At 39.8% G+C, this 14,337-nt stretch overlaps 1 protein-coding gene and 1 long non-coding RNA gene across 4 annotated transcripts in view; one reads left to right on the forward strand and one right to left on the reverse strand.

Moving 5' to 3' along the window:
* LOC148189445 (uncharacterized) overlaps positions 1-14,337 on the forward strand; it is a 156,992-nt gene that overhangs the window by 125,570 nt on the left and 17,085 nt on the right. The gene's annotated exons all lie outside the window — the stretch shown is intronic.
* Positions 1-14,337, reverse strand: part of eml2 (EMAP like 2) — a 48,092-nt gene that overhangs the window by 14,589 nt on the left and 19,166 nt on the right. For all 3 annotated transcript variants that reach the window (XM_088079315.1, XM_088079314.1, XM_088079316.1), the window contains exons 3-5: positions 14,040-14,157; positions 13,745-13,846; positions 789-817 (exon numbers count right to left, since the gene is read on the reverse strand). In XM_088079315.1, coding sequence (XP_087935441.1) covers positions 789-817; positions 13,745-13,846; positions 14,040-14,157 — 249 coding nt within the window. The remainder of the gene's footprint in view (positions 1-788; positions 818-13,744; positions 13,847-14,039; positions 14,158-14,337) is intronic.

The raw sequence follows: 14,337 nt of genomic DNA on the forward strand, positions 1-14,337 counted from the left end.
TATTACAGCCACTGCACTAACCGTTAATATTTCCAATCCAAGGTGACGCAGGTGTGTTATGCAAACGATAATGGAAAAGCGAGCCCCTTATCCTGATGGATTTCTGGGAGCTGATCCACAATACCTCTGTGAAATTGTGGATTCAAAACTTCTAGATGATCCACTCAACTTTTGAAGAGTTATGCAATGCAATAACACCTCTTGTAGCGCCTGTTGCATCATGGCCGAGGGTGCCAGTTTCTACCAAAAAGCGCATAGCCATAGCATCATGTGACCTATAAAAGCCAAAAAGTGCTTCTATTAAAGTTTTGTGAAATATGGTTTATTAGAATTGCCTGAAATACCATCTCATGCAAGCATAAAAACTTTTTTGCGATAAAAAGGTGATTTTTTAAATCGGCATGTTTCTATGAGGCATATTTTATATCTGCAGTTTCAATTTCTGCAGTTTAAGGGTTAATGGAAACCCGCCTACAGCCTTGACTTCCATCTCCTTTTATTTAATCCTTTTTCTCAGTGTTGAGTTAAAAGACAAAAGTAGGTCTTTCTGACTCAAAATCAGACGAGAGAATTGTTGTTTCTACCGTAGCCCAGAATGGACAAACCAAACACTAGCTCTAGATAGGTACATTTGTGTTTTCATGTCAGCCTTGTAGTTCTCCTACACGCTTGGCACACAAGAGAGGTCTCCACTAGACACTGCAAAATCCTTTACACTGGACCTTTAAAGTAGACACAAAGAGACTTCCATAAATACAGAACATCAGTGGGGTAAAAACTCCTCTTACCTGCATTAAAGGTGCACTCTTTGGATTTGCTGAAACAGAAAAAAAAGAAATAAGTGTAAAGATTGTTAAGCAAGATAAGATGATTCAGGGTCTTTCTGTTGTCCATAATGGAACAATAATGGTAATACCACCTGTTCTGTACCAGCAGGTACATCAGACAATACATGCGAGCTTCTGAGACTTTGTTCCATAACATCAGGCGTTCCTATAAGTTTCTGAATTATTTATTCTCTGCTCGACAGGCCGCAGCCTTCAGTTTCACATTAACTGGACAATAGGGACGTTTGTGAAGAGCTGCAGAGCACAGAGTCAGCAGAAAGCACATGCCGTGAAAGACAGGTCTTATACTCCGGCAATTCTTGTGTGGGATGATGGACTACGGAGGCTAGATTAACGCCCCTGGTGCTTGGAAATAATGTTTTCATGTGCAGTAACTGAAATGTCAGCTTGCATCAAACTTGTGGAATTGAACTCTAGCATGTTTTGAGTATGGATGCCCCCTGAAAGTCAAAGATTTGCAACATTAGTCACAGACTGCCTGCGTGAGCAGCTTTTCTTTTATTATTTTTTTTTACCAGGCTGTAAACATTTTTATTTCTGCTGTAAAGTTGGGCATTCTAACATGGGGGTCTATGGGGATTGACTCCGTTTTGGAGCCAGCCTCAAGTGGACATTAGAGGAACTGCAGATTTTGGTACTTAAATGCTGGCTTTACTTTTCAGCCTTGAAAGCTTGCTGCCTGCTGTGTACACAGGTTGATAAGGACAGTCTTTGATCAAGTCAGCTGACACAAAGTAAACAGAGGAGTCTTAACTTTTGTGTATCCACATATGGATGGTGACACTATCAGTTATACACACAGTGAATGTGCTGCGCAGCCAAACGGTGTGATAGAGGATCACAGCAAGACGAGACGGAGAGTCACGAGTGTTTCTGAAAGTCACACAGAAAAGCTGTATGTTGGATGACTACTTTAAACTCAAAATGACAACTCGTGAGTCAGCTAATTTGCCAAAACCCATAATGAGATCTGTCCGTCAAAACCTGTAGTAGCCTCATCAGTTTGCAGCAGCTCTTCCTGAATCAGCCATCTGTCAACCAATCAGAACTGCCCACTGAGCATTTCAGTGCCTGCTGACCACTCAGCCAAACCTGTCAGGATGCTGACAGTAATCAGGATGTTGAAACGCTACCTCAGCCGATAGGTGGATGTCACCATGGCAACAGCAGTAAAAGAAAGACTTGATAAGATAAGGGAACTGGAGGGCTTGACTCTTCCTACTTAGCAACAGTAGAGTCAGAAACCATGTGTTTGACTTTCCTTAGTGTCTGTGGAAGCACACTGACAGTCAGTGGTTGTAAAAAAAACAAACCTGAAGTGAAGAAGACAATTTAATGGTCCAGGGTATGCTAAAATATATTCCCTTTAGGGGGGCGCATTAGCAGAAATGGAATTTAAGTATGTTATCATGGTTCCTTTTTTTTTTAATTGTAAAATGTTTTCAGTAGTTTCTTATGACCTGGAATAATTATTGTTGTGTTTTTGTTACCTTAAAGTGAGCTGTTTATATTTGTACAGACATGGGGGGTGAGTCCTCTACTACAGAGACTGCAATGCTGAATTGTCATGTTTTTATAGTAGCCCAGAAGAGACAAACCAAAAACTGCCTGTATATAGGGCCGTTGTTGTTTTCAAGCTGGCCACCGTAGTTAGCAGCATCTCGGCAACCAGTCGAACAAAATTTGAAAAAGACTGATTTTTTTTTCCATAAAACTGTTTTATTCCATGTTTTCACCTGAGCAGACAGGTTTGATTTCTGTCAAAAACATGGGGAGAGGGCAAAAGACATGGCTCACAAATAAGAAATGAAAAAGTCATAAAAGTTAAAATTATAATTATGAAAATAGTTTTCTGGACATTTTTCCCTAAGTTTTAGATAGTTCGAATAATCTTCCCCTCTTTTTCAAAACAAATTTTAGGTAATTTTTTTGCAATTTGTGGGACATTCCTTGCCAATTTGGTCACTGCATTCCCCCCCATGTTTTAGAAAGAGATCAAACCAATTTGCTTGGGTTCCAAAGGGTTAAATAGCTTGTAAAAGGCATCTGAATGCAGCAAAAGAAAACTGATGTCAATCTAGGTTTCAAAGGGTTAAATTGCCTTGTCTGTTTGTTTTGGAGAGGAAGAGACTTCTATAGATAATAGGCTCCTGGTAAAAACCTCCTGAAAAATGCAAATGCAATGCTTAAGGAATCCTAACTAGGAGTTCACACTTAGCACATGGGTGAAGTCTAGCTGCATTTTGTCAGGTATCATTTAATGCAATTTTTACATGTTAGCAAGAAAACTCAACAGGCCACGCAGCAGGATGAACCATGTGTGGCTTCTTGTCCTGACATTTGTTTAGCAGGGAGTTACCTGGAAAAGCCTCACAGCACTGAGGTGTCTCTGTGTCTTTTTAAGCTTGTCAGGTCATGTCAAGTGATATGTAATCAAATCGTTTTCTCATCAAGTAGGTTTGCCTCAGTGTGTTTTATAAGTCAATAAAGGGGACACAGGTGAAGAGAAAAGGGAATTATTATCAATCATAAATGATCAGAGCTTGTATGTGTGTTTGAATGTATCACAAAGCATCTGAAGAAGATTCAAAGATGAGTGCAGAGAGAGCAGGCTGCTGATCTGAGGACCTGACTGTTGTCTGTTGTGTCCCTGAGCAGCTGGAGGCGACCAGCCAGCCTGTCGGCTCTTTAAAGTAACCACATAAAGGCCCGTTTGTCTCTTGAACTGCGTGTCTGTGTGTGAGTGTGTATGTGGGGTCTGCCAGGAAGATGAGGTGTGGCCCAGCTCTGGCCAATGAGAGAACACGATTGATTCAGAGCCGATAATTAGTGCAGGGCATGCTGGGTAGCTGGCAGTCGGACAGGGCAAATAACTGTGGATTTAAAAGCCATGCGGCTGCAGCCCTTAGTCACAAGATTTCCAGGGATAAGGAATGCACAAACAGGCTGCTCATTAACATGCAGCACTGAGGGTGTTGTTGCCATTTTCTGCTTGGATGCACTCTGAAAACCAAACTTGTGCATGTGAGAACCAGAGGAGAGGAGTTTTGTGGTTTTGTCGTTAAGATCCAAGAACTCTTTCGGCTTGCACTTGCTTAAATTTCTTAAAAAATGGGGTGCAAAAAAAATAGGCCACATAGTTAGGGTAGACATTTTGCATCTCCTTTAGTTGATTTATGTCTCTTTGTAGTCATTTTGTCTCTTTCAGATGTTATGCATCTCCATGTTGTAATTTCTTTGTATTTATTTTATGTGTCTTTGTAGTAATTTTGCATGTCTTTGTAATTGTTTTGTGTCTCTGTTGTCGTTTTGTATCTCTTCATAGTCTTTTTGTGTCTCTTTGTAGTCATTTTTCACCTCTTTATAGTGTTTTTGTGTCTCTTCCAAGTAATTTTGCATCTCTGTAGTTGTTTTTGTGTGCCTTTGTGGTCATTTTGAGTGTGCAGTTGTTTTGCCCATTCAATAGTCATTGTTTCTGTGTGTGTCTTTGTAGCGGTTTTGTATCTATATTTGTCTCAAGTTTTGAATTTGAGGTGTTGAATCTTTTTGAGAAACATTTTTTTGACTGTCAGTGCATGAAGACCACAGTGTAAGTTATGAAGCTTTTATCTGAACTTGTGGTTTAGCTAGCTTGTTTGTCATATTTCAGATGTATTTCACTTGCTGAAATATTGTGCTTTATACTTGTTATTGCGTAAACTGTTCTTCATTAACGTTAGCTGGCTTGCGTTGTTTAACTTGCTGAATACAATAAATCAGCTATTGCTAATATATAATAAGTATAGTGTTTAAAATGTTATTTAAAACTTTTCAGCTGAAAGATGGTACAAAAAGTACTCCAGGTGCAGTAATGGATCCTCATCACTGTATTTCATAAGTAAGAGGAAAATGCTTCATCAGGCTGGGAGAGACTGCAGTGATGGATGTTGTAGTAAATCAGTTTTTATCGCAGTGATGCAGGCGGACAGAAGATGGATCTTGTGGTCGGACTGATGGGTCGTGGCCCACCCAGACTGTGGGAGTGGTCAAAGTGTGCATCCATTTCCTGGTCCATTATGACTTAAGCACTTAGGCAGTTTAGTTAATGGAAACAAACATATGATGATCTCCAATCTTTCAAAAATACATTGAACTTTTTTCCATCTTAAATTAGACAAATCTGCTCTGAAGTTATTGTGGCATCAGACAAAATACACGAGAGAGAAAAAGAGCAAGTGAAAGGGAGAAATATTTAATTTGACAGGAGGAAAAGATCTTAATCTTTTCAACATGATGTGGATCTTTCCAATTTTCCTTTATCAGAACTGACATGATGTCAATCTGGTAAAGGGTAATATCTTAGTTTTTTATTTTAGTTAGTGATCCTTTTGTACTTTACAAAGGTTATATTGAGACCACAGTTACATACATATTAGAATCTGGGTTCAACTTTTTTTTTTCACTTGCCCAGTCTGACAATGGGTCAGAAATCTACTTGCCCAAAGTCAATTTTTACTTGTCCCTATACATGTGTTTGTATTTATTAGCAAGTATTACATTTTTATTAATTTTGTAAAACTTGCAAGGCCCTTAAGGAGGGTTTTTTGGCAGCAGGGTATAAAAATAGCACCATGCACTAGCCAAAAGCTGGTAAAAATATGCAAGTGGCTGGTAGCTCACACATCAACCACAAAACCATGGTTATCTACTGAGGGGCTGGTAAAATTTGAACATTCACTTCCCATTTGGCCGACGGAGTTAATTGTTTCATGGTGCTTTTGGCTTTAGTTATGGCACTTCAGTGATGTTTTTTCAGGACCCCAGGAAAGCCGCTCAGCCTGGTAGAATTTTTTTCCAGTGGCCACTCCTGGTATTGCAGTGAAAAAATCCCCTGCAGCCCAGAAAGCATTTTCCCAGTAGACCACCATTACAAAAGACACGTCTGTAAAACCGTTGGCAGGACACTTCAAACTGCAAACAATGCCATTTATGACTCTTTTTATTCTTAATTCGTGAGCTATTGTGATTTGTAAAACTTCCTGGAGCCGAGAAAAGCGATTCAAAATCTGTGATGTCATCACAATATAAAGTCTGTGAGGCAAACGAGAACTTGCAAGCAGGGCCAGCAGGAGAAACACTGCTGCACAGATTAAATAGGCCACATACCGCAGAAGTAAACCCAGAAGCTAGAAACTTTTTGTGGTATATGCACCAGGTGAGCAACTCCATTGGGATGAATAGATGTGATCTTTATTCTGCTGTTTAGGTATTATGAAAGTATACACTTTACACTAAACAAAAAAACAACCCCTTTTATCCACCTTTCTATAAAAGTTGCACAGTTGAGTTTAATCCGTATCTAACACCAACCAACTAAACTCCTGTTTCGAGAATAACTGAAATGCTCTCTTGTGCTTCAGCTTATAAACTTTGTCTTAACACAGTGCCATTTTCTCGCCAGTGCCTGATCGGTATTTCACATGTGAACTCTCAGCAGAGATGAGAGGGATCTCAAGATGGCTCACTCCTATAGAACTTCTGTTGTCAGCTCTGGAAAAAAACAATATGTTAAATTCTTTTTCACCACCTGCCCCATCAGGCAAGTGAACTGCTAAATTTGCTAGCCCGAGGTGGCATTTTACTTGCCCCACGCAATTAGGCAGTCCTTATTGTTGAGCCCTGCAGTACTCATTTTAACTGAAAATTTAAAGCAACCTCATCAGATTTCCTTCTGGATCAAAGCTTTCAGTCCAATGAAACAGAGACAACAGGACAGAGATAGTCAGGGCAAACATGATAAAAATCTTTTCCTTGTTCCCTGTATTTGCATAAATCCAGACCTGTATGGCAAAACTCCACTCTGTACAATGCGCTTAGATTTAAAGGGTCATTAAAACTAACTTTAGATTTAAATCCAAAGGCAGTCATAGTGATGATAAACTGGTAAACTTGTCTTTATTTGACAAAAAGAGCAGTTCACAGATATTTGTAAATGTAACATTTTACATTTTATGTTTTTTGCATTTTAAACAGAAGCTCCAATCAATGTTATCAGTGTTTTTGCAAACTGTGCAGAATCTGTGATTGTTACGTCAGTCCAACAGTGGCATCAGCCTCCTGTGTGTGCTAACAATGCTGCTAAAGAAACTGTCTCTGTAGTGTTTTCAAGTTATAAGCTGTGCTGCACATTTAAGAAATAAATAATCATTTTCAATCACTTTAAAAGATCCTAAAATTAATCTAAATAATTAAGTGTGCACCACCCAAGGCAGCACATGCAAATGACACTTCAGTAGCTGATTTTTTCCACATGTAAATGTGATGTTGTCATTTTAGTGTGAACTTTAATCTGTAGACGCAGGAGCTCCGTCCTGTCTGCTGCCAGAATTAATCAGACTTAACAGAATAATCAGTTAACTGACAGAACTGCTGAACACAGTGTGAGCACAGTCCTCTGTCACTTCACATTTAGTCATCCCATATGTGTGCGTGGGTCTTTGTGTGTGTGCGTGTGTGTGTGTGTGTGTTTCATAACTGGACAGAACTGTTGAACATTCATCATTAGAACCATGAATACAAAAGAGTTACTAATTACACTTGAAATGCGCATAATTAAAAGTGTCTATGACATAATGAGAGATGTATTAGAAAAGAGATTTACCTCCACCTTTAAAAAAACACTATTTTATGACTGTCATGAGTCAGATCTCAGGGTTTGGGTTTTTTTTTTTTTAAGCAAATAAACATTTCCTTTAATTAACTCATAAAATCTCTGTGGTTAGAAGTGTTGACTGACGACCGGCAAGGAGGGACAAAAATGTGCACACTGCCTTTACTCCGTCTGCATCTCAAAGACATATTTTAATGATTTTAACTCTAATTCATAATCTGAGAGCTCTCTTAGTGAAATTTCTGTTTCTGGCGATTCAGTACAACAAATTTTTTTCTTTCTTACTTTGATCTACACAATTAAACTATGATTAATTCTTCTCACAGTGACATATTTTAGTATGTTTGTGTTCTGCCTCTTGTCTTTAGACCCATGGTTTACTAAACACAGCTGGATCTTGTTTCTGTTGTGTTCACGTTTCTATGCTGCAGCTCCTCCCCACAGCCGCTCACAGCCGTGCAGACAGGGAAACCTTCTGCATCAAACGGTTTGCGTGACAACAGAGTTTCATAAAACAACAACTTCCTCAGGCGGTCATAAAGCCACAGCTACAGACTTTATTTAGACTGAACAATAACCAAAAACTTGAAGTGCGTGTAAACTGAATGCATCTTACAAACCAACCCAGTGTGTGTTTCATTGTGCAATCTGTATCTGGTATTAATCTATTTTAATACCAGTCAAACAACAGATGAGTCTAGCTGGATGAGACACACAAAAAATGCTTCTCCTTTTTTTCAATGAAATTTTTCTATCCCGTTTTAAAGGCGGTGTAGGAATTTTTTCAAAGACTAAAGCCACACACTTTCCGTCACATAAAAACAAACATTTTCTTCATTTTGGTGCTGCAAATCAATAAGAGCATACGACAGTCTTTCCCAGGAAAGCTTTTTCAGTAAACCCCCTGTGCTCACACTCACCCGCTCTCTCTGTCAAGCATTGATTATCGATTTTAAAGCCATTATTTACCTGGAAGATCTCTTCATGGCTGCAAGTTTTCCGTTACAGTAAGTCAACAGCAGTGAGCAGTCAAAGTGGTTCCTGTCCTGTCCAACAGCTACAGCAACACACCACTTCCTCCTTCACTGAGCAAACTTTTAGCTCAGCCTGTGGAGGCCCCAACATCCAATCAGAATGCATTTCCTGTCTGTACAGACCCACCCCTCTCCATAACCACACCGCCCCCTTTTACCATGAACTGCTGGAAATCTGATCCATCAGCAAAAAGACAGGAGAGAGGAGAGGAGGGAAGAGGGGAAGAAAGGAGAAGAAAGTAAAGGAAGAGAGGGAAGAGCAAAGCAAAGAAGAGGGGAGGAGAGGAAAGGAAAGCAAAGGGAACAAAAGGAGGGAAGATGAGAGCACAGGAGAGGAGAGGAAACATAAATGAGGAAACAGGAGCAAAAGGAAAAAAAAAAGAAAGTGTGGATGTCAGCTAGAAAGAGAGCAGCAGAGATGAGAAAATGGAGAGAAAAAAGGAGGAGGTTCAAAGTCCCAGACACACCAAACTACCATAAGGAAGAAAAAAAAGTGGTGACAAAGGCTGTCTGTCTCATCCCTTGCAGGGTTTCCCACACATTAATTTATTTGTGCCAGCCCGCCACAATTAAAACATCTGCTACCACAAATAGATTTTCAATTTTTAGAGCTTTAACATTCATTAGGAGCGCAGCCGCAATAGAATACATTTGGTTATTTACCAGGTGCATTGAAAGTGAAACTTAACTATTAATTCTGCAGACTAAAAGTTTGCATTCACAAACAGCTGCTCCTTTCATTCATCGATCTGATCTGATCAGCTGTGAACGGATTGACAGATCAATTATCCACCTTGTGAGTCACAAACTGCTTCAGAGGAAAACTCATTGAGAGCTCCACCTGCACTGCATTCACAGACCTGCAAAAACCTTCGAATTGAGAGAGGGCGAACAGAATCAGCATGTTTATATGATTTTAGAAAAGGGTTGGATGGCACGGGGCGCGTCCTCATGCAGCGAGCACAGGTGGCATCACTTGATAATGCAGCGGGATGGAACCTGTTGTATGTGTGCGTGCGTGAAACACTGAAGAACAGCTTCAGGTACTAACGCTGCCGGTAATATAAAGCGTGCAAGTGCACTTGTAGCACAGGCGGGTCGGGGAGGTGGATGAGTCCCAAAAACAGCAGACTGTAGTGCAGGAGTCTGGAGTTCATTACTGGTTTAGATGTGTGTGTGTGTGTGTGTGTGTGTGTGTGTGTGTGTGTGTGTGTGTGTGTGTGTGTGTAGGGGGATTTACACCTTACCATTTGCTTCTTTTGCCTAAACCTAGCCATCCATGATTTTTTTGCATAATCCTAACCATCATGACCGCTGTTGGTTGCCATGTGCTGTTGTGTAAACATAAGGACTGTGCTGCTTCATCCCACCATGTGCATTTGTAGATATCATGGTAACGGTAGCCAGAGCGTACACAGCTGACACAGAGGGACACCTAAGATATCGTAAGTAGACGGGGAAGGTCACTGACAGAGCAGCACCATGTCACCAGTTGGGATGAGAATGTGTAGAACACTCCCAAATAATGTGACTGAAAGTTGAGCTATTCCATCATGTAAACACTTCGGTCAGGCTTCAATTAGACTGGGCGTTCTGTGCATATCCTTGCTGCTGCTCTGGCCTCCCTCAGTGGATAGGGATAGGGACTGTTTGTTATTTATGATGGGCTTCAAATGGGTCAGGCATTTAAACAAAATGTAAGCCATGACAAGGGACTTGTTATTTTAATATTAGCTTAAGTGAGGGACATAAAACTTTAAAAGGTAGTGCATGTAAATGTACTGAATGATACAGGCACATACAGGCATTTGAAAGAAAAATTCAAAAATTCAGTCCGTGGGAAACACTGGCCTGTGTCTCGGCCAAGAAGTCTCATTTGAATATTCCACAAAGACTACAGCCAACAACCAACCAGCATGTATGTTCTGTGTCATAAGAAAAAGCTCCTCATACCAGTAGGTGGCATTAGTCTGTATTCATCATTCAAAAAGAGAAACTAGGAGAGATTTAAGATGCTAGTTAGCCAGTAAGCACATTAACAACACAACCTGATAATGAACAATAACTCAAAGTCTTACCAACTTTTTCTGCCAAACAGCTCATTAGCAAAAAAAAAGATCTTAACCAATATAACAAGTTTGTTTGATCTCACGCCCTCTTGTCTTTTTTTTACTTTATTCACTTCTGTTTGTCTCCTCATGCACTGAGCTGAAGTGCCAATCAGATTGCACAAATCATTTGTGCAATCTTTGTGACAAATGCCGATAACACTCAACACTCTGAATCAGCCAAAAAACAGACGACAAGGGCCGACTAGTGCCAACTAGTCACACCTTAAAAACTAGGGCAACATACATTAACCAACGGCCCAAAGTGACCGAAGTGGCTTTATGTGTCAGGGCCTTAAAATGAGAGGGAAAAAACAGTAGTGCAGAGGATGAAAAAATAAAGGAGAAAATTGATTCAGAATCAAGACAGTGTGCAACGATAGATATAAAAATGAAATAAGTGTTTGTGACTCTGTATAGCAAATGATAAACTTCCTCCGGGATAGTATTCTGCTGATGAGTGATGGATGTGTTGATCACTAGGCTGTGACATGTGGGCACTTCACTGTCCATAAGGCTCACAGCTATGGCATCAAAGAGCCAGTTAACTGTAAACTGTAATTCACAGTGACGTCCGAGAGGTACTGCAGGCAAACAGGAAGAGCTGACGGTGGAAATCTAACAGCCACAGATGATGATGCCACACATCACACGACACTAATGATGATGATGCTGTGCAGAATTCGTCTCTCTATCTTTTAAAAAACACAGTTGTAATAATTGGAGTCTGAGTCTGTTTTAAACTTCAGAAATTCTAAACCAGCAGTTCCCACTTTGAAGGATGAAAATTATAAAAAAAAAAAAAAACCTCCAGCAATGTCACATACAGGTGATGATTAGGGGCAGTTGTTTTTTCTTCTCTTTTCAGCATTTTCCAGTGTTTATTTGAGAATGTGCACAAATTGAATTTTAAAAAGGTGAAAATGTGAGGTGGTCAAACTGGATTTCTTTAACACTAATACAGAAGAGGAGGAAATTTCTTTTTTTAAAAAAGAGACAAATTATAAAAGATATTCCCTTGTTAATCAAAGACCTAACTTTAACTATACTAGATGTCCCTCTCCCAAGCAATGCTTTCCAGCTCCTCCTGGGGGATCCCCAGGCATTGTGTATGATCAAATATTTAAACTACATATAGTGTCTGGAAGCAACTCATGAGTTTAATATTTGTCTTGACTAAAAGCTTTAAGAAAAGGCTCTGAATAGGCTGCTAAAAATGTCAGGCCCATCTACATTTCCTGGTTTTAAAATCCAGCCCAATGGTATTTGTAATGGAAAAGCCCTGTCATACATATTTGACGGAGTTTTCAAAGGTTCAAAACAGCTGGTGGGATAAGGTTACTTTGGCTGTGGGTTTAATATGTCTTATTATTCTCGTCATGTCAAAAGATACTGTATCTACTGTCAGACTACTAAAAAGACAGCATCATCTTACCGTTTCTTGCAATTGTTAATTTTGTCGGTGTAGCTATGATTTAAAGTAAATACTGTACATTTGGTCAAGTTATGAGCATTTTTCTAAACAAGCTATTTCAAATTAAAATTCCCATCACAATAAGTTACCTGTCCCATTCCCCACCTAGCAAACCTCGATGATGCAAAACACGTAATCCAGTGGATTTTCGCTGCCTCTCGGGCTGTTGCTCAAACTACAGGCTGAACCTCTACATTTCTGTTTTGCCCGCCACCCATGCTGCTACCATTGACACAGAGAGTATGGATGTGCATCAAGAGACAGAACCGCCCATCTTTCCTTTTCTCAAACTGGGAACAAACTTTGATTAAAAAATAAAACTAAGCAGAGCTCATCAATTAAAAAAAAACCCTAACCCTAACCCTAACACCCCCCCCCAAAAAAAAACAATCTTTAAAAATATAAAAATAAAAAAAAACATATTATGTTACTCTGTTACATATTTCTCACCTAACATGTTCTTTAGAAACATATTGTAGGCCCCGTTTAGCAAAATTTGTGAACCAAAAGCGGGTGCCATCCTTCGTGCACAGTGAAAATGGAGACAGAAAATACTGAGATCAAACGGTAAAACTAACAACGCTGATCATATATAAATATCTAATAATATATATCTATTTGTTGCTTACTTGTAACTTACTTTTTATCTTTCATACGAGATCATTTGTTGACAGCCTGCTGCCATCGTGTAAACAGATGTGTTCACATTGGTCTACGGTGGCACAGTGCATCCTGGTAGTTGCAACTCTTGAGCAAAAGCAAATGCCACAGTCATTTTTCTCTGTCATCTCTGGTCATGTAGCACCTGTTTCAAAGGTATCTGTGTCTTTCTACTACACAGACATCCTGTAACCAGTCTTCCTTTTCCTTTCACATTTGCATTACTGCAGTTGAAATGAATGGTGATGCAGAAATCAAAACATTTTAGCAGAGCACAACAGGTGGTTGAAAGCTTCACAGGGCACTTTTAAATCTTAATGTACAAAGACGTACTGAAAGCTCTGTTTCTCTGACGGCAACTCTCCCATGCGTCCATACAAAACAACCACACGACCTGGTACCTGGTGTTGTTTTCCTTCTACTCCACTGTTTCTGAAAAGATTATCTTTCCAGCAGTGAAACTTTTTCATAATTCATCCATCTGTTTTGTCTACCTGCTTATCAAGGCCATGGAGAGATGGTTGGAGCCTGTTAATGTATGCAGGGGGAGAGGAAAATACTCTGGCATCTAAAATGAAAATATCTAAAATCGTAAGTGAATATATATTTACTAAGACTGTGCTCAGACTGACTGACAGTGTTCAGACAGAAAGACAGAGGAGATAGTAGAGAGGTCAGACAGCTCATTACCGTACACTGAAGTGACCCACTGAACTCCTCTACAGCCCTGCTGTCCCACGATACACAACCATGTTTCTCTGAGCTTGTTAGAGGCAAAATGACGGGTTTGTTTTTGGGTGCAGTATTATGCTTTCTCTGTTACATCTGCCTTTGTGTAGAATGTGACTGATGGATGTTTTTATCAAAGTTTCACAGAGCAGTTGTAAACATCCCAGGTATAAGAAGGGGCTTGTGATTTTAGAAACACTGTATATTTTATACAACTGAACTACACTGGACAAAGCTGTTACCTTTTGCCCCCAGAGGAGCTGCTAGAGGAGGTGGTTCGACTCCGACTCTCTGCTCCCATCTCTCTCCTCACCAGGGTGAGGCGCTCTGTGGACATACTCTTCCTGGAGGAGAGAAGACAAGTGTTGTTTCACACAATTCAGTATGTTTTGACATTTGACACTTTCTTCACCTCTGTTGCAAAAGCAAAGTCTGAAAAGATAAATCTTGAAGGAATGTGTACGGCTGAAAAACAGCAAAGACATTCACTGGTTGATTTTTGTGTCAGTGTGTCTTTTCCTTTAGTGTTTTGTATACCTCTTAATGGACTGTAGCACCTCCTTCTTCGGAGAGGAAGGGGAGGAGAGGAGGCGTTTCTGTTGAACATAGCCGTTACTCAGAGGTCTGGAGGGGAGAGCCTGCAGGAGCTGACGCACTGAAAGAAGACAAATTATTATCAGCTTCAGCTAAACGGGACAGTTTCATAAACAATATATGTACAGTTACAAAACAAAATCTGAGACTGTCACTTCGTACTTAATGTGAGGTAAAGTTGTCCGCTTTAAAGGGTAGCTCTATTATTTATTTTTTTGTTTGTTTGTTTTTCCATCATTCT

Source organism: Plectropomus leopardus, chromosome 6 (genome assembly GCF_026936395.1).
Source record: "Plectropomus leopardus strain MGB_pleo_1.0 chromosome 6, ASM2693639v1, whole genome shotgun sequence".
NCBI classification, from domain to species: domain Eukaryota; kingdom Metazoa; phylum Chordata; class Actinopteri; order Perciformes; family Serranidae; genus Plectropomus; species Plectropomus leopardus.